We start from the raw sequence: 21119 nt of genomic DNA on the forward strand, positions 1-21119 counted from the left end.
TGAAGTTTCTGAATTTTTTGAATCTTTAAAACATGTTTTTGTTCTTTAACAGACTGAGAGTGAGAATGGAAACTAAATCACTATGTATTCTTCTTTTATAGTGAAAACATTTAAATAATCATCATTACAAAAATGTAGAAAAAACAGAAACTACATACTGTACAGTGAAGATCAAAAAGTGATTTTTGTTCTATTATACACACACACACACACACACACACAATAGAACATAAAATATAAACACTAATCACTCATAATTTCTGTTTATTTAATTTTAGAATTTAGGAAGACTTAAGAGCTGAATATTGTATTTTTAACCAGTGAATTTATGTGAGTTTTCCAGTCATTTGTGATTCGTAGTATATTTTTTTATTTTAATATATCAAATAAAATATTTTTGAATATTGTAAAATATTTTATAGAGCTTGGCATAACTAGAAATGTACACTGCCATTCAAAAGTTTGGGATCAGTACGATTTTTAATTTTTTTTAAAAAGTCTCATGTTCATAAAAGTTCAATTTATTTAATCAAAAATACAACAACAAAACAATATTATTGCAGTTTAAAATAACAGTTTTCTATTTTAATATATTTTAAACTTACATTTATTTCTGTGATGTAAAGCTGAATTTTCATCAGCCATTACTCCAGTCTTCAGTGTCACACAATCCTTCAAAAATCATTTTAATATGCTGATGTATTATCAATGTTAGAAACAGTTGTACTGCTTAACATTTTTTTGGAATCTGTGATACGGGACCAGGATTCTTTGATGAATAAAAAGTTTAAAAGAACAGCATTTATTCAAAATAAAAATCTTTTCTAAGAATACAAGTCTTTACTGTCAATTAAAAAAAAAAAAAATCAATTTAACACATCCTTGCTAAATAAAAGTATTAATTTCTGTCAAAGAAAGAACGGAAAAAAATGACTGACCTTAAACTTTGAACGGCAGTGTGTATTGTTCAGAAGATTTTAATTTTAAATAAATGCTGTTCTTTTTAACATTTTATTCATCAAAGAATTCTGAAAAAGTATCACAGGTTCCAAAAATATATTAAGCAGCACAATTGTTTCCAACATATTATAATGATTTCTGAAGGATCATGTGACACTGAAGACTGGAGTAATGATGCTGAAAAGTCAGCTTTGCATCACAGGAATAAATTCTATTTTAAAGTCCATTAAATTAGAAAAACATTATTTTAAATTGCAATAATATTTCACAACATTATTTTTTTTTCTGTATTTTTAAACAAATTAATGCAGCATTGATGAGCAAAAAAACATAAAAAAAAAACATTCATAATCTTAATGATCCCAAATTTTTAAACAGCAGTGCATATTCATTTTTCCCCCAAGATTTATTTTTATTTTTTATTTATTTATATATATATATATATATATATATTTAGATTTTATTCATTTACATGTCATTACATAAAATCTAATATATTCAGGTATTCATATAATCCTGAATTCTTCTAACACTCTTAAAAATAAAGGTGCTTTAAAAGATTCTTCAAGTGATGCCATAGAAGAACCATTTTTGGTTCCACAAAGAACCATTCAGTCAAAGGTTTTTTTTTAAAGAAGCATCTCATTCTTACCTTTTCATAATCTGTAGAACCTGCTTTCACCACAAAGAACCTTTTGTAAAACAGAAAGGTTCTTCAGATGTTGAATGTTCTTTATGGAACCATTTAGACCAAAAAAAAAAAAGGTTCTTCTATGGCATCGTGAAGCACCTTAATTTTTAAGAGTGTAATAATCCTGGTTTTCTTAAAGAAAAAAAAAATTAAATAAATAAAAAAATCGGTTGTTTTAGCTCATTTTATTGCTTGCTTCTGTGTATTTTCTGCTTTAAATAAAAAAGTCCTACATTTCTCTGTTCACACACTTAACAATCGCTACAATCGCTAGAGGGCGTGATTTCACTACTGATGGGAACCACGTTTTTAAATCAAGTAAGGACTATTAATATGTGTAGCATTCTATTATTTTTTCTAGAACTGTTCACTCCAGCTGCTAATTTATTGCAGGTTTAAATGTAAACGTTAGTCGTTCTCTTTTTTTTTCCACATGCTCGCAGAACCCTTAATCACGTATGTGCTCGCAGCATCAAAGCAGAACTTGTGTCTGGTGACAGAGGAAGGCAATAGCGGATGGAGTCTGACTGACAGATATCAGTAGGCTGCTGTCGCACGGAGGTTTCCGGAGTTGTTCCAGAACGGTCTGTCACTCCATCGCGCAATGAAGGACCAGAACTGCTCCGAAGAAGTTACAAAAATACTGGAGGAGGCCCCCACTGCTCGCAAAGCACTTTTAGACAACTACAATAATTTATACAAAGTAGCGGAGTACTGCGAGACCAACTACCTGCAGGTAAGACAATCACTCACACGCGACTCGAGCAGCTTTACATCCCACACACAGATCCGATTCGAGACCGGTAGAGAAACGACAGGTGTCATTTACAAAGTAACAATTCATTTATGTAACAGCATACTTGAGTGATACTTCTGTGCGTTGGACACAGAATGCGTTGTGCGTTTCCACCGCGCTGCTTTTCTATTGTTTCTTATGTAAACCGTTTTTATTGGACCGTCGCGTTCGCGTCTCGCGTCTTTCGCGGCGTCTAGCGCAAGACGCTGCGTTCTAAAAATTTGGAACTCAAGTTAAAAGAAGTTAAACAGTCCTAGACCTTGCGTTTTACACATTCGTATATCCTGCGTTCCAAAACATCTTGTGAATGACACGTCTAACACGTCTATGCAGAAATCAGTTTTAACAGTCAGTACGTAAACAGTACCCTACTCAAATGTGTTATTGCTACACAGACTGGCGTATTTATTTTCCTGGGGAGTCCCTCAGTCAGTAAACTCTTATTTACTTTACCACTTTGTAAAACTACAGATTAAAACGGGAACCTTTACAGTTTGTTCTCACAGTCCCACGTTCGCGCTGCTATTTCTGAGACCGGTGCCTAATATAAATGTGCTCTTGTACAGTTTTCAGGAAGAAAGACAAAAGCGTCAAGCTGAAGCGATATTGTCTTCCTTACAGTAGAGATGACTCGACCCTTGAGTGAGGTCACTTTACATTTGCTCCCCACAAAGACAGTAAAACCAGAAATGACCTCTCAGCGGACTCAACAACCGAAGTTGCTTAGTAGAAATAGTAAATAATGTCTTCAGGAAGATGTAAAAATGCTAAAAGGTTTGTGTGAGAAGTGTTTACATCATCGGCACAGTATAAAACCATAGAAGTCAGTGAAAATAAGAACAACAAATGAAAATGACCGTGTGTAGCTACAAAAATGCTTGTGTACTTGTGTTCAGAAAGTTTGTTCCCTTTTCTTCTTGTTTCAGGATGTCAGAACATTACATGCAACACCATGACAAGCATTAAAGTGATAGTTCATTCAAAAATGAAAACTGTCATTAATTACTCACTCTCATGTCGGTCCAAACCTGTAAGACCTTCGTTCATCTTCAGCGTTTTGACCTAGCATAGACAGTAAGGCAACTGACACGTTCAAGGTCCAGAAAGGTAGTAAGAACATCTATAAAATAGTCCATGTGACATCAGTGGTTCAATTGCAATTTTATGAAGCTACGAGAATACTTATTTTTGTGCAAAGAAAACAAAAATAAACTATTTTAATGACGTCCTTACTACCTTTCTGGGCCTTGAACGTGTCAGTTGTGTTGCCGTCTATACAGGGTCAGAAAGCTCTCGGATGTCATCAAATATATCTTAATTTGTGTTCTGAAGATGAACTAAGGATTTACGGGTTTGGAACGACATGAGGGTGAGTAAATCATTTACAGAATTTTCATTTTTGGGTGAATTATTCCTTTAATGTACATTATAAGTCGGTTGAAACGTGCTTTCATGTCATCTGTATTTAACGATTTAATTGAAGGACGTTTTTAATTCTGCAGTCTGGAAATGACGGCAACAAAGCCCTGGAGGAGACCAAGGCCTTCACGACTCAGTCCTTGGCTAGTGTGGCCTATCAGATCAGCTCTATGGCCACCAACGTGCTCAAGCTTCTGGATGCACAAACCCTGCAGCTCCGCAAGATAGAGTCCTCCATCAACCAGATCGGACAGGTATCAGCCCTATTCCTCTTTGTCTTTTGGGAAAGCTGGAATATGCAGTCAGATGTTTTGAAATCCGGAATATGTTGATCATATTACCACAATACAGTCATTTTAATCAGTGTAAAGTAGTTCAGTCCTTTCATGCTGACTCTGAAACTTTGCCAGCTCCACAATGTCGTCTTTCATTTCATGAAAAATGGAAGTTGTCTCTAAGATACACCAGATTTAGCTGTTTTTTTCATGTGCTGGTTCCCTTATTTCTCTTAGTAATACCTCTTGAATACCTCTTTTTAAATTTGCCATACGTCACCACAAAATGTTTACCACACTGACAGATAGCGTAATGATTTTTTTAAAAATGTATTCCACTATAGCCCATACAGTAAAGTATAAATTATTAAATATAATATAAAAATAAACACTGTTTAATGCAGATAATTGGTTCCTTTAAACAAAAAAATAGGTATGATAATATATTTATGGATAATTCAACTGAAAAAGATTAAAAACTATATTCGCAGCATTTATAAGAATTTCGTTACATTTTCCATTTTAATTCTACATCTTTAAATTCAGGTTCACATTATAATTCTGCATTCTGGTTTCAATTCAAAATCAATAACTGAAGTGAAAAAACATTCTCAGTTCAATTCATTGATAAATAATTTTTATGGCCTTGAGTTTTGTGTTACATTCTAACTGAACATGAATCTGTGAAGGGTTTCCAAAAAGGCTCTATTACTCCTATTTGCTAAAAATTTGTAAGAACATTTAAGCAAATAGCTTGACTACAAAACTGTGACCCTGGACCACAAAACCAGTCATACAGTTTTTTGAAATTGAGATTTATACATCATCTGAAAGCTGAATAAATAAGCTTTCCACTGATGTTTTTTATAATAGAACAATATTTGTCTGAGATGCAAATTTGAAAATTTGAAAATCTGGCATCCGAGGGTGCAATAAAATCCAAATACTGAGAAAATCGCTTTTAAAGTTGTCCAAATTAAGTTCTTTGCAATGTAGATTACTAATCAAAAATTACTTTTTGATATATTTATGGTAGGAAATTTACAAAATATCTTCATGGAACACGATCTTTACTTAATATCCTAATGATTTTTGCCATAAAAGAAAATCGATCATTTTGACCCAAACAATGTATTTTTGGCTATTGCTACAAATATACCAGTGCTACTTATGGCTGGTTTTGTGGTCTAGGGTCACAATTGCTCTTGGTCTCTTGGTAAAAGCTTCCCTACTGTCAAGTGGTTAAGCACAGAGTACTGTTGTAGAAATGTCCCAAAGCTCAGTGTAGGTAGTCACTGTTTGGGGCCCCCTGTCACCCGGGTGATAATACTCCGTGCCACCACGGCCCCCTCTTTCCCCTCCTCGGTTCCCTTGGCTCCTCTCACTACGGCTGGGACACAGCATTCCAGCGTGCTCCGTGCCCAGCCTGCCTAACCAGGTCACCTGAGGCAAGGCTAAAGCGGGGGTAAGCCAGATCCCAGACTTGGAATGAAAGGGCCACTGTTCTCTCGCTCCGAAACAAAGTTTGAACCCTGATTGATGTTCTCCATTGTCTGCCCTGCGCCCAGAAAGAGCTGTAACAAGCAGGCCTGGAATAATGGTGATCCTTCTCACCCTATTTGAGGGCTCACAGAGGAACGCCTGATTGGCGTTTTAGGAAGTATGTAATGTCTGAGCAAAGCTGAACAACATCAGTTCCTCCTACATGACAAATTAAACTTTTACAGAGGGAGTTGAGTGCTTTCAAACAGCATAAACCGCTATGACTTTTATGTTGTGGTTGATGCAAAGTGTACTAGATTATGTTCAAGGTTTCTTAATGCTATTCTCTCTTTTTTTTAGAATGCATACCACTTTGTGACCTAACACATTATTAAAAAATATGCCTAGCTGTGTGTTCCCGGAAAACTAATTTCCTTCAATTTCTGTACTTGTATACAGACAGTGGACATGCACAGGGAGAAGGTGGCCCGCAGAGAGATCGGCGCTTTCACAGTTGCCAAGAGGGTTCCACGCAGTCATAAGGTTGTCCCCCCAGCCAAAAATAAAGAAGCCAAGATCAAGTACTCCCGCACACCAATCTCCTTTTCTAGCCTTGACTCAGTCGGCCATGGTGTGAAGGTAAGAACACAATTTTACGGGTACAGAGTATGGTTGCAAGCAGTGCTTTCCCCATTAAATACTCATGTGCTTTGTATACACTACCAGTCAAAAGTTTTTATTTTTTATTTTTGAGATTTTTAAAGTTTTATTAAAGAAGTCTCTTCTTCTTACCAAGCCTGCTATGTTGCAAGATGTTGCTTCTGTATTTGACCCAAAATACAGCAAAAGCAGTAATATTGTGAAATATTTTTACTATTTAAAATATCTGCTTTCTATCTGAATATATTTTAAAATGTAATTTATTCCTGTGATCAAAGCTAAATTTTCAGCATCATTACTCCAGCCTTTAGTGTCATACGGTCCTTCCGAAATTGTTCTAATATGCTGTTTTGCTGCTCTATTATAATTAATATTTAATAAATAATTTAATACATATTATTAATTATTTAAAACAGTTGAGTACCTTTTTTCAGGATTCTTTGATGAATAAAAAGATCAGCATTTATCTGAAATAAGCTTTTGTAACATTATACACCATACCAGTCAAAAGCTTTTTTTAACAAGGATGCTTTAAATTGATTAAAAATGATGATAAAGACATTTATAATGTTACAAAAGATTTCTATTTTAGATAAATGCTGATTTTCTGAACTCTCTATTCACCAAAGAAACCTGTAAAAAAATCTATACATCTATATATATCTAACATAATAATAATAATAATAAATGTTTTTGAGCAGCAAATCAGCATATTAGAATGATTTCTGAAGTGACTGGAGTAAAGTGAAAATTCAGCTTTAAAATCACAAAAGTAAATTACATTTTAAAATATATTCAAATAGAAAACAGTTCTTTTAAATAGTAAAAATACTTAAAAAAATATTACTGTTTTTGCTGTACTTTGGATCAAATAAATTCAGGCTTTTTGAGCAGATTAGGATTTTAAAAATCGTACTGTTCAAAAACTTTTGACTGGTAGTGTCGATTCAGTGTCTGACAGGAAAAAAAACATTCAAATGCAATGGCAAATATGTTACCTGGAATGAAAAGACAGCATTTTTGTATTATTCAAACATTCAATATATTCAATACAACTAGATTGTATGTTTCCACAGAAATTCCATGCTTGTTGCTTACTCTACTTCTTTAAGCAATGTTTTAAAGCTCCACAGAAGTGCTTTGAAACACGCAGCACTATTTTATGTGTTGACGTACGTTGATGTCAACTGAAACAGTAAAACAGGGTGGGACTGCCTGATATGTCTCTTTAGCGTTTCATTTATATCACAGCTCAGGCCAGACCTGTAAACTTTTTTTTTTTATTTATTTGATCAGGGACAATGCACAAACAACATTAGTCTAAAATAAGAAAAGATGTCATGTGCCAGGTTATAGCAAAAATGCTAATTTCCACCCGCAGTCCCTGGACAGGTTGTTGTTACACTTACAAAAGCTTATCAAATATATGCAGAAAAATACACAGAAGCTCACATCATAAAAGCACTTTCTATCATCATTCAATTCACTCACTCACAGTTTACAGCGTTCATATCACAGTCATTTAATGCATACAAATTTGCTTTGATAATAACCACTGTTTGGTCAGGCGTGTAAAAGTACAATAATTTGTGCATGAAATAATTTCGTTTGGAAGAGTATTCCAAAGGCTCACTGCTTTATAAGAGAAAGATTGTTGACCATATGCAGTTTTACATCTTGTAACGCTGCACTCTCCTCTGACTGTCGACCGCGTGGTTCTAGAAATTCTCTCCGAATTTAGTGTGAAAATTTTTTTCAGAGGGGGAGCAGCGATGTTATGGATTATTTTAAACAAAGCAGAAATTTGATTATATTTAATAAGATTTTCGAAACTCTACAACTTTACAGTGATGATATAATCGAGATTTTTTATCATGAATTTTTATGGCCCTTTTATATAATGATTCAAGTGGTTTTAACGATGTTTTACTCGCCTGAGACCAACTAGACATGCAGTACAGAAAATGTGGAACAATCATAGTGTTAAGATAGGTATTTGAGGCCTCTGTATTTAATGAATTTCTAATATGTTTATAATTCATCAAAATAAATTTCATTTTATTACCAAGTTTTTTTATATGACTTTTAAAACCAAGGTTCGAATCAAGTATTAGACCTAAATATTTTATTTCATTTACATTTTTAATTTTTTGTCCATTTACTTGAATTTCTAGAGTTTTATGTTTTTTTTTTATGTTTATTTGAAAATAACATTGAAACTGTTTTATCAACATTTAAAGTCAGACATGACATCTGCAACCATTCTGCAACTTTTTTCATCTCTTTTGATAATTTATCAGCAACCTCCAGCTCGTTTTTCCCAAAAGTAAAGATAACCGTATCATCAGCGTACATAATCACGTCAACGTCGGAGCACACTGTAGGGAGGTCATTTATATAGATGCTAAAAATCAAGGGTCCCAAAATAGACCCTTGCGGCACTCCCATTGAGGTGGCTCTGAACGCAGATTGGATGTTATTTACTCGTACACACTGTTTTCGGTCACTCAAATAAGATCTTATCCATTTTTGGGCGTGCTCAGAGAGACTAGGTAAAGCCACATCTGACAACGTATGACAGTCATAATCTCATCCATATCGCTATAAAATATAGCATTCTGCGTAGAATTCAAATGGGTTTGATACGTTTTGTGGTCTGCGCCTATTTATGAATGTAATCTGCTCTGTGCTATCATGTCTCTGGACCAGAGCAGACTGTGTGCGCACTGCCGCAGTTTGTGTGACACAGCGCAAAACCAGACTTCATTCACCCCAATCGAGAGCATATTTACACTGTCTGAATTGTTCCCTATCCCCTATATAGTGCACTACATGCCATTCACTGTACAGAAAATACTATTTCTATGAACAAGTGACCGATATTATCCACAGCTTTAAGGGGGCGGGATGCTTCGGACTATAGAGAGCATTTAATTGGACAGAAAGTTGACGAGAAGCTGAAGTGCAGTGTGATGTCATCAGAATCGTATATCCATATTGGCGGAAGATAGAGATTGTAAATTTTGAATGGTTATTTCTTGTAAATGCAAATTTTGTCATTGTTTTGAAACACACTAGCTTATAGATAACCTTAAGGCTAACACATTCATACTAAAAGCAATAAAACTTCAATTTTGAGTTCATGAAACTTTAACATTGTAAATACGCAAATGTGAACGCTAACCCAGTGTTTACAACTGTACAGTGTGAAATCTCAAAACCCAGAATTGTTTAGTACCCTAATTACAAACAAAATGGAACAAGGTACACCAGGATTACCCAGTGTTTACAATGACTCTGGGTTAAGAATGAAAAAAAAAGTAAATTTTAGGTAACTTTTAATTTCTCTCATCACAGAGAGTTAGAAATACAAGGCAAAATGTTAAAAGTACCATTCGATGTTAGTTTATCTTTTGTTAGGTTCGTCACACTTGACCACATCCTGTTATACAGAAGTTAGTCTGACATCAATTAGCAGTGCACACACACTCAGAGCAACGGCACTTTCGGATCACTCTTTTCCTACCTCCTCTACACTTCTTTTTTCCGCCAAACACACACACATACGCACACAGTTGGCTGGCTACCAGCCACTAAGCAGCGTGGGAAAAGCAGCTAGTCATTAATTGGTGCTACCCATGCTAAGCTAGCTCATTGAAACCCTGCTAGGTCCGTATAGCAGTAAGCAGACAAACAAACACAAAGCTTCGAGAATTTCACAGGAATGCACTTGTCAGGCTTGCAGATACGTCGGCACAAAGCCACAGAAGACTTGAAGCACACGTTTACATTAAGTCTATCACTTAGCACACACACCAAGACTTAACACATTAACACATACATTCATTTGAAAAGTTACTGTTTTAATCATAAATTGATTATATACACTAAGTCTAAGATTTTTTAAAGAAATTAATACTCCACCACACTCTTCAACAAGATGCATAAAATTGATAAAAAAAACAAAGACTTTTACAGTGTTATGACACCTTTTCTGTTAAAAAAAATGCTGTTTTTCTACTTTGTTGCATTAAGCAGCACAACTTTGATAATAATGAGAAATGTTTCTTGAGCAGCAAATCAGCATATTATGATATCTGAAGGATCATGTGACACTAAAGACTGGAGTAATGATGCTCAAAATTACGTTTTAAAACATTTTAAAACTAGAAAACAGTTATTTGAAATTGTAATAATATTTCACTAAATTACCGTTTTTACTGTATTTTACTGTAAATAAATAAATCCTTGATGAGCATAAAATACTTCTGAAAAAAAACTTCTATGGTTTCTGTGTTACCAGTTTTATTAAAAAGCATTACAAAAATAATGCTAAAAAAATGTTTTTCACTAGTCAGTCAAACAGTTCCATCTTGCCCCATCTCATGCCATTGGTTGAGCCAGTATTGCTGTGTAGATTTGCTCAAACAAACAGTTGTATTGATAGCACCACTAAGCCACAGTGTTTACACTTTTGCGGTAATTAGCCAGCAAATATAGTTGATATTTCTGGAATAAATGTGCAGTTATTTTGCTTTCAATATATTCTACATTCTCAGAAAAATGTAAACATGAGAGGTTGGCTAATGCTAACCAGAAAGGAGTCAGGGTGGTCAGTCCTTAGTTTGTCTGTGGATTGTTTTTGTTTAGATATTATAATTTAGTCATATCCAAAGCCGCTAATCTGCAGATCTGTTGTTTGCAGGATTCTGGCCAGCCACAATTAAAAACAGCCACCATGACGCGGAGCGGCAGCACGCTGAGGTACGTCCTGTGCTGTTCATACAGGATTAGTGTTATTTTAGTATTATTGTGTACTATTATAGTATTTACGCATATTTTGAATAAGCTTTTATTTTTACATTTTCAGTTTTTATTTAAATTTTAGTTTTCGTCATTTTGCTAGGTTCATTTGCCAGTTTTACATTTTTACAATATTTTCATTGAGCTTTAATTTTTTTTTATTTCCGTTTTAGTCATTTTAGTACTTATTTTAGTTGTGGAGGCAACATTTCTAATTTGTAAAGTTCTTATATTTTTATTTCAGCTTTATAGACGTTTTTCCTGAACGCGGAAGTCACTCTTGATTGTTAACCGGAAGGATGCTTTGCATTCTAGTCAAATTAGCGTATATTCTGAGCTGATAATCTAATGTTAAACCTATTTTAAAATGTTTCTTTGCAATGTCAGTGCCTCATTGCTCAAAGTTTAATGAGTGTGTAGATGACACGAAGCTGCCGACGTTAGCTTCATTAAAACCAGATGGGCGCTATTTGAATGGGTTCCTATGGAGACCGGAACAGAAGAGCATCCAATCAGAAGTTAGTTAGAATTCGTAATGGTGGCGCTCATCGTTTACTCAGGAAAAAGGTCTGTTTCAGTTAATGAAAATGATGCTTAATCGTTGTAGTCAACATTTTTTTTATCTGTTTTAATATGTGCTATATACATCGATCAGGCATAACATTATGACTAATGACAGGTGAAGTAAATAACACTGATTATCTTTTCATCACAGCACCTGTTAGTGGTTGGGATATATTAGGCAGCAAGTGAACATTTTGTTCTCAAAGTTGATGTGTTAGAAGCAGGAAAAATGGGCAAGCGTAGGGATTTGAGCAAGTTTAACAAACACCAAATTGTGATGGCCACACAAGTAGGTCAGAGCATCTCTAAAACTGCAGCTCTTGTGGGGTATTCCCGTCTGCAGTAGTCTGTATCTATCAAAAGTGGTCCAAGGAAGGTACAGTGGTGAATTGGCTACAGGGTCATGGATGACCAAGGCTCACTGATGCATGTGGGGAGCAAAAGCTGGCCCGTGTGGTCCGATCCATCAGATGAGCTACTGTAGCTGGTGTCAGAATACACAGTGCATCACAGTTTGTTTGCGTATAGGGCTGCATAGCTGCAGACCAGTCAGGGTGCCCTTACTGACCCCTGTCCACTGCCGAAAACACCAAGAGTGCGCATCAAAACTGGACCACGGAGAAATGGAAGAAGGTGGCCTGGTCTGATGAATCACGTTTTCTTTTACATTACGTGGATGGCTGGATGCACAATGGGAAGAGGGCAAACCGGCAGAGGCAGTGTGATGTTTTGGGCAATGTTCTGCTGGGAGACCTTGGGTCCTGCCATCCATGTGGATGTTACTTTGACACGTACCAGCTACCTAAGCATTGTTGCAAGCCATGTACACCTTTTCATGGAAATGGTATTCCCTGGTGGCTGTGGCCTCTTTCAGCAGGATAACGCACCCTGCCACAAAGCAAAAATGGTTCAGGAATGGTTTGAGGAGCATAATGAGTTTGAGGTGTTGACTTGGTTTCCAAATTCCCCAGATCTCAATCCAATCAAGCATCTGTGGGATGCGCTGAACAAACATGTCGAGGTGGAGGCCCCACCTCGCAACTTACATGACTTAAAGGATCTTGGTGCTGGATACTACAGCACAACTTCAGGGGTCTAGTGGAGTCCATGCCTTGACGGGTCAGGGCTGCAAAAGGGGGACCAACACAATATTAGGAAGGTGGTCATAATGTTATGCCTGATCGGTGTATAGAGTCAATGTGACCATAAAGAGACTGGATATTTTTTCAGCATTGTGCACCATGAGTGCTACGATGCTTTTTACTTAAAAAAAAACACGTTTGCACGTTTTCATTCTGTTTTTGATCACAAGTAGGCATCCTGTGTTTATTCATCACCTGACACCCACATGACCACAGCCACCCCTATGATTAACTGTAATGGTAATCATCACATCTCTTTTTATTCTGGATTAGATCCTCCAGCAAAATATATTTGTTGTTCATTAAAAAAAAACGATTGAAAGCTGATATACTGTATTACTCATACTAATCCCTTACGTCTCAGGCTTCTGTTCCTCTTCCTTCTTAGTTAGATAGCCTTTCTCCAGGAAGTGATTTTAGTTTTGTTCTACCCACTTCCCCTCTTTGCATTGCCTGAAAGCAACACGGTTTGCATTGCGGTAACTTTAGTTTCTCAGCATGAGTCTTTTTAGAGCAGTGTGCGAAGTGGCTTTCTGCATAAAATACAGAAGTACATGCCTAATATTAACTGTCTGAGACCTCATTATGTGTTTCTGTGTGTTGATTAAGTCGAGGCAGCCGTCCACCTGAGCGTGTCCAGTGTCCTGTGGCGCCCGCTCTCTCTCATGGATCGTCCCTCACCTCACTTAATGACAAGTCTATTGCGTAAGAGCACATAAAGTGTTTTAGCATTTCTGATTATAATTCTAACATCACATGTAAGTCACTTGTCATAACTGGATTTTTTCTGTCGCTGCAGTTCGAGTTTCGGTAAGGCTGTTCCGCCTCCTGTAGTGCCCAGCTGGCCCACCAGCCCTGAGGTTGACATCATCAGCACGCTGGGAATTGACGGACCACCTCCTCCACCCCCACCAATGGAGGCAGAGGGCGAACAGGATCTTGGACAGGAGACCGGTCCACCCCCACCTCCACCACCTCCTCCCCTTGACTGTACCAACATCCCCCCGCCCCCTCCTATGCCCTCCTCAGTGAATACACCTGATCCCAGCAGCCTGATGAACATACCACCTCCTCCACCAGCTCCACCTCTCGAAACAGGTTATTTTGTACTTAGATATAAGCATCATCCTATAACACGGCAAGTCAGCTTTCTGACCCTGAAAGCAACGCGACACTATGGTCATGGCCCAAAAAGATAGTAAGGACATAGTTAAAATAGTCCATGTGACATCAGTGGTTCAAACGTAACGTTATGAAGCTACAAAAATACTTTTTGTGCCCAAAAAACATAAATAATGATTTTACTCAACAATTTCTTCTTTTCCATGTCAGTCTCTGCATGCGTTCTCCATGCATTCAGGAGAGTATCATAACTGACATGGAAGAAATAAAAAAAATGTTGTATAAATTTGTTATTTTTGTTTTCTTTGCACACAAAAAGTATTCTCGTAGCTTCATAACATTAAGGTTAAACCACTGATGTCACATGGACTATTTTCACAATGTTCTTACTAATTTTTTGGGCCTTGAACGTGGTGGTTGCATTGTTGTCTATGCAGAAAAAAATTTAAATTCTGTCATTAATTACTTGCCCTCATGTTGTTTCAAACCTGTAAGACCTTTGTTGACCCTGCAAGGCAACTGACACATTCAAGGCCTAGAAAGGTAGTAAGGACATTGGTAAAATAGTCCATGTGACATCAGTGGTTCAATCGTGAATTTTATAAAGCTACAAGAATACTTTTTGTGTGCAAAGAAAACAAAAAATAAACTATTTTAATGGTGTCCTTACTACCTTTCTGGGTCTTGGATGTGTCAGTTCCGTTGCTGTCTATATAGGGTCAGAAAGCTCTCGGATTTCATCAAAAATATCTTAATCTGTGTTCTGAAGATGAACGAAGGTCCTACGGGTTTGTAACAACATGAAGGGGTAAGTAATTATTGACAAAATTTTCATTTTTGGGTCAACTATCCCTTTAAGACTTGAAATTGTGTACTGTCAGAGTCCAATATTTGATATAGATCTTACAAAGTTGTGATGGATGAGACTAAAAACAAGAAACAATGATAAACTATCTACAATAATAAATAAATCAAGTATGTTCTGTAAGTATGAATGTGACCCTGGACCACAAAACCAGTCTTAAGTAGCACGGGTATATTTGTAGCAATAGCCAAAAATACATTGTTTGGGTCAAAATGATCGATTTTCCTTTATGCCAAAAATCATTAGGATGTTAAGTAAAGATCATGTTCCATGAAGATATTTTGTAAATTTCCTAAACTTAATTTTTGATTAGTAATACGCATTGTTAAGAACTTCATTTGGACAAATTTAAAGGTGATTTTCTCAATATATATATATATATATATATATATTTTTTTTTTTTTTGCATCCTTAGATTCAAATATTGTCCTATCCTAACAAACCAAATATGGAAAGCTCTCATAAATAAATATTCAATTCTAAAAAAAAAGAAAAAATCCTTATGACTGGTTTTGTTGTCCAGGGTCACAAATGTGTGTTATAATAATACAACAGTAGTTTAGGAAAAATCTGTAGTGTAAAAATTGAATAGAGAATTTTTGTGTCTAGTGGCTGAGGAGAATGGATTTCCTCTACCAGAAGTTCCCTTTGACATGCTTCCTCCACCAGCCCCGGATGGCCTTGATCTTCCAATCCCACCGCCTCTGCCTGGTGATGAGAACATTGAAGGTACAAAAATGCCAGAACAAGTGTGTCTAAAGGTGGTATTTTGTTTTGTATAATGTTTTGTGTCTCGTTTCAAAATACTCAGTTTGAATGACTACTTTGTCTTACAGGCAGCTTATCTATGCTCTTTATCTTTGTGTGGCTGTTGTTTTTTTTCTGAACTTATATTCTCTCTTATTTTCACACTTGTCTCTCTCTTGTCACTCAGCTCCGCGCTCTCGCCGGTCACGGGTGCGACGTCATCCTCCTAGCACTCGCTCGCTATCTCTGAGGGTCCGTATGGGCCCCAGCACTCGCTCGCTGTACACACGCTCGCTTTTTCTGCCTTCTGCTCAATCACGTAAGGCCTCACTACTAATTCGTTAAAACCACCCATTTCGATTTCATCGATAGCTTCTCATTTTTGGTACCAAATATTCCAAAGCCACAGGTTCTTATTTAGCCATACATGCAGTCCAAAGACCATGTAGTTTAGTAATTTCATTTTTATTGTTCAGCCCTTAAAAAAAAAATCTCAAATTTGTTCCCTCAACTTCTCTTGATAAACACCTGTCAGTCATGATACCCCCACCCCCTCCATACCCGCCTCCTCTGGCACCGCCTGTTTCATTCAGCCCATTGTGCAGGATCCCTGCCCGTCTGGAGCACCTGGGTAAGTGTGGCCTCTTTGTGCATTGCTTTCTAACGCTCTTATCTTCCTTTACATTTGCAACTTCCCCATTCTGCACTTCGGCAAGCCAAATCAGCACATAATTTGACCTCATATCACACCATCCTACACACAACAAGGCACTTCATCTACATTCTGAGCCAAGTTAGATCATGTCAGTGCAAACTTGTATAACTTTTAAGGCTGGAATACAGAATACAACTTTTTTTTAATCTGAACAATTATTCCAATCACAACAAACTGACGCAAACTCTATTTAAAGGAGACATTGGATGCAAAATTCACTTGTACATGGTGTTTGTATATAAATGTGTCTTAGCAGTGTGTGGACACAACCACCCTACAATGATAAAAATCCATTCACTCCTTTTTTAATTCCCAAAAAACCTAACCAGTGTCAATTATCAAGCTGTTTTGATTTTCTGAGAAGTATGATGTCATATTGCTCAGGCTCCGCCCACGGCCACTAACGGACTGTCCCGTATTAGCATATTTCAACCCTCAGCCAACTGTACGCCGTTCGCCATTTTCTTTGCGCTCGAGCAGCTGTAGTGACAATGTCTCGAAAGCAATGTAGGTGTTTTGTATTTAAATGTAAAAGTGAACATAAGTCTTCACGTTTTCTCCCGACATCAGAGCCACTGAGGATGCAGTGGATTAGTTTTGTTTTTGATGCACACACACACACACACACACACACACACATAAATAAATAAATAAATGAGGGGTGGAGTGAGCAGTAGCTCATTATCATTTAAAGAGACATGCACCGAAACAGGTCACTGTGAATAGAGCTGTTTTTGACAAAGTAAAAAGGTGTTGTTTTACACAACCTTTGAGGAATTTTAACCAAAGCATGTTACGGACATTTCATAAAGACCCTATAGAATCATCCCAACCTGTGTCAAATGGGCATCTGATGTCCCCTTTAAAAGACTAACCTATAAAATAGATCTAAAACAAGAAAAAAATGATAAATTGTAAACAAAAATAAAGTATGCGTGTTGTTAAAATACAGTCTGCTCAGTAGATATATTCAGACACTGTAGTGGAGTCAAAGGAAAATAAAATACTACTGGTGTACTATATATTTCAAGTCTTCTGAAGTCTTTTGGTTTGTCTTTGGGGAACTGTTCCCGTAAAGGTGAAGTGTGCAATTTCTAGTGTCAAAAAATGGGGTTGCAAACAAATAACTGCAGTTTTATGAAATTAGAGATGTATTGTTATTATTTTATTGTTTGATGGCAGGTGTGGGCTTTCATATGTTTGAGATGGAAAAAAATGATTTTCACAATTTTCTTTGATGTGGCCTGTGGCACGGAAATCACCCACACATCCTTCAAACGCACTTGTGATAATAAAGGCACTTTGTCAGTTTAGTCAGTGTATGTTAACTTTGTGTGTCTATGCACATTTAGACCTTGAGATTCCAGCACCACCTCCATCTCCACCAGTAGGATGCTTTGACAATTTTGAGGAATTGCCCCCTCTACCTCCTCCCATTGATTACGACATCACTGCACCAGCTGACTATTTGGAGAAGGGTAGGCTCGTTTATGATGACTCATGACTGTACTGACATCTCAGACAGATCATTTTGTAATGACACATTCAGAACATGAAGTACTGATATTCCATTGCAATTCTTTTTCCTACCAAGTGGTGGCACTATATAACTACGACACCGGCAAGCCAGACGACCTGGTCTTTCAGGAGGGCGACATTATCTACGTCACCAGCAGGAATGAGGATGGCTGGTGTGAGGGCGTTCTGAATGGAGAAAAGGGATTTTTTCCTGGCAACTATGTGGAGTCCACTGCTTAACTGGTCATAAGAAGCCACAATGTCAGTGATTGAATTATTGAGACCTAAGGTGCCTTGTATTCGCATGTTTCAAGTGAAATCAACTGTGTGATTAGAGCTGCTGAAGTTTTTAAAACACGCAGACTGATTCCAGCAGAGATGAGTTTGTGTTTTAAAGGTTTACTTCAGTCCTAAATAATAATGATGATAATTGATCTCTCAGGACTTTAAGTTATAATCTTAATGTACAACATCTTAAGAAACATTTTTATACGTTTAGCTGTATTTGATAAGTTCACAAAGTAGAGGTGAATAGTGGCTGGTTATTTGGTTAATTCTGTAAATCATATTTTCAGTGTTTGTTTGAATAGGCTATTGTGCAGAGAAAATTACTGAAATAATATATAATAAAAGATATGTATAATATATTATAATGCAGTTTCCTAATTATAAACCTTTATTAACCATGATAAATTACATTTATTTGTTAACATTTACTTTGTTTCCTTGCAAATACAGTATTTTCCCAAACATGCTAAGCTCTAGTTAGCGAATGAAATGTTAATGTACACCACATTGGCCTAATTCAGTCACAATTTCACTGTTTTATGATACCAAGTTACATTTACAGTACACCGAATCAATAAACTGTTGGCGTTATTGTCTGGGAATTAAGTTTTATTTGTTTTGTCAATTATAACCTTCCACTCTCTTGGCACACTATACAAAGATCAACTGACTTCTTTGTTTTACATTTATGCATTTAGTAGACACTTTTATCCAAAGCGATTCATCAAGGAACCAACAAAATTCATAATATACAATGGCAGGTTTATTTGACAAAGGACTACACTCTTAAAAATAAAGGTGCTTTTCACAGCGCTGCCACAGAAGAACCGTATTTGTTTCCACAAAGAACCATTTAGTCAAATCTCTTTCTTACCTTTTTATAGAACTTTCGTTAAGAACCTTTTGTGAAACAGAAAGGTTCTTCAGATGTTAAAGGTTCTTTATGAAACCATTTAGACAAACAAAGGTTCTTCTGGTATTGTGAAGCACCTTTATATTTAAGAGTGTAGGAGGTTATTCAAGGAGGAACTGGCTCATCAGCACCAGTAGCCTTATTATTTACATAATACATTTTCTCCTTTAGGCTGTTACACAAATTGCTTATTTCATGTTGATGAAAGATATTAAACTTTACATAATTCTTAAACTTAATTCTGTGTTTCTTTTTATTTTACATAAATGAAAGGGAAAATTCTAGGGAGATGTAATGTGTATTTGGAGTCAGAACTGCTGTTTTGAAGGCATCTTAACTAGATTACATAGTAAGACTTTCTAGATTAACTGTCTTTGTTAGAAAGGTCATGTTGGTCCACCCGTTGTATCAAAACCAAAACAACAAACAACCAGCCTGGACTTTGCAAGGAAGCTTTCACTTTCATCAGGGAGGGCAATATAATAATATAGGCAATATAATACCTTTTCTTTAAAGAACCCAAAGTTGACCCAAAAAGGAAAATTCTGTCATTAATTACTACGGGTGTGACGAGACACTTATCCCACGAGAACGAGACGAGACGAGATTTTTTTACTTTTTTAAAAAAAATCCTCAATGATGAAATATATAGGGAAATAGTCTTTTATTCAACTAAAAAGAAAAAAAAATTGAACTTTATGAAATTAAACTTCCATTTTAATGAATTATATGCAATAATAAACAACATTTAAACAAGAGCTTCACGATTCTGGATAAACTGAGAATCCCAGTTGTTTTTAATAAATTGGAGACCATGATTCTCTCACGATTCTGGAGAAAAAAAAGATTAGAAAACTAAACAAAATAATGTAATTTACTAGTGGTTCTGACAAAATAAGTCTTAAGTCTTTTAAAAGCATATATTCGTTTAAACAAAAAAAAAAAAAAAAAAAAAAAAAAAAAAAGCTTAAATGAAGGAGTCAGTGGCTCAAATCATTAAGACTTTTTACTATTGGAATGACATTTTTTTTTTTAAACCGGCAGTTGTCTCCACCTCCTGGCGGAAGAGGATAAGCGTTACAATACATACAAGTGTTAAAATACTTTCGTTTTGATCGCTACTGTAGACAGTACGTGTTTATACCCAAACTATGAAATTTTATCCCAGTACTTCTGTTATTTAAATGTCTGTAACACAGAAATAACGATTATAATGTGGTTGAAAAGACTGTTTGTTACTGTTTTTGGATCAGTAGCAGTATGAATGCAGATTTCAATGCCTTTAACACCTGTTTCACATCGTAAGCGTGTTTTGTCGCCGCCCATATCAGTGAATGACAGCGTTCACATCGAAAGCGTAACGATGGCCGACCCTCTGACTCATTAACATGGGCAGCTCCACTGACATTCGCGATGTGAAACAGCCGTAATAGACATAGCTGTTATTCAGGAATAAGATGGCGTGGGTGTTTGAATCCAGATCTCGATCTTTTAAAGGAGAACTCCATTAACAGAACAAAGATTTACAGATAATGTACTCACCCCCTTGTCATCCAAGATGTTCATGTCTTTCTTTCTTCAGTCGTAAAGAAATTATGTTTTTTGAGTAGAACATTTCAGGATTTTTCTCCATATAATGGACTGATATGGTGCCCTGAGTTTGAACTTCCAAAATGCAGTTTAAATGCGGCTTCAAACGATCACAAATGCAGTTGTAAACCATCCCAGCCATGGAAGAAGGGTCTTATCTAGCAAAACGATCGGTTATTTTCATAAAAATAATCTATATACTTTTTTAATGTCAAACGCTCGTCTTGTCTTGCTCCTCCCGACCTCTGTTTTTTTCCGGTTCATGACAGTTAGGGTATGTCGAAAAACTCCCATCTCATGTTCTCCCTCAACTTCAAAATCGTCCTATATCTGTTTTACCTTTTTTGTTGAGGGTGTTTGATCTTCTTTGCATGTTCACTTTGCAAAGACTGTGTCGGTACTTCTGCAGCGATGTAGGATGATTTTGAAATGATTTTGGAAGTTGAGGGAGAAAATCAGAGTGATCAGAGTCTTGAGTCAGAATACACAGAGTTCAGGGAGAGCAAGACAAGACGAGCGTTTGAGATTAAAAAGTATTTAAATTGTATTTTTTTTAACCCCAATGTAAC

At 36.2% G+C, this 21119-nt stretch overlaps 1 protein-coding gene across 2 annotated transcripts; it reads left to right on the plus strand.

Annotated features, from left to right (window-relative positions):
• Nucleotides 1-2022: 2022 nt before the first annotated feature.
• Nucleotides 2023-18412, plus strand: abi3a (ABI family, member 3a). 2 transcript variants are annotated; one of them, XM_051101076.1, is made up of 11 exons: nt 2023-2387; nt 3950-4120; nt 6083-6262; nt 10989-11047; nt 13402-13497; nt 13592-13890; nt 15389-15508; nt 15714-15845; nt 16062-16157; nt 17594-17719; nt 17836-18412. In XM_051101076.1, exons 1-11 carry the CDS (start codon nt 2256-2258, stop codon nt 17997-17999), a joined length of 1575 nt encoding a protein of 524 aa, XP_050957033.1. In that variant the 5' UTR covers nt 2023-2255; the 3' UTR covers nt 18000-18412. The 2 variants fall into 2 exon arrangements, with proteins under 2 accessions (XP_050957033.1, XP_050957034.1); XM_051101077.1 differs by lacking the exons at nt 15714-15845; nt 16062-16157 and having other exon boundaries at nt 2028-2387.
• Nucleotides 18413-21119: the final 2707 nt, after the last annotated feature.

The sequence above is a fragment of the Labeo rohita genome, chromosome 3 (genome assembly GCF_022985175.1).
Source record: "Labeo rohita strain BAU-BD-2019 chromosome 3, IGBB_LRoh.1.0, whole genome shotgun sequence".
Classification (NCBI taxonomy): domain Eukaryota; kingdom Metazoa; phylum Chordata; class Actinopteri; order Cypriniformes; family Cyprinidae; genus Labeo; species Labeo rohita.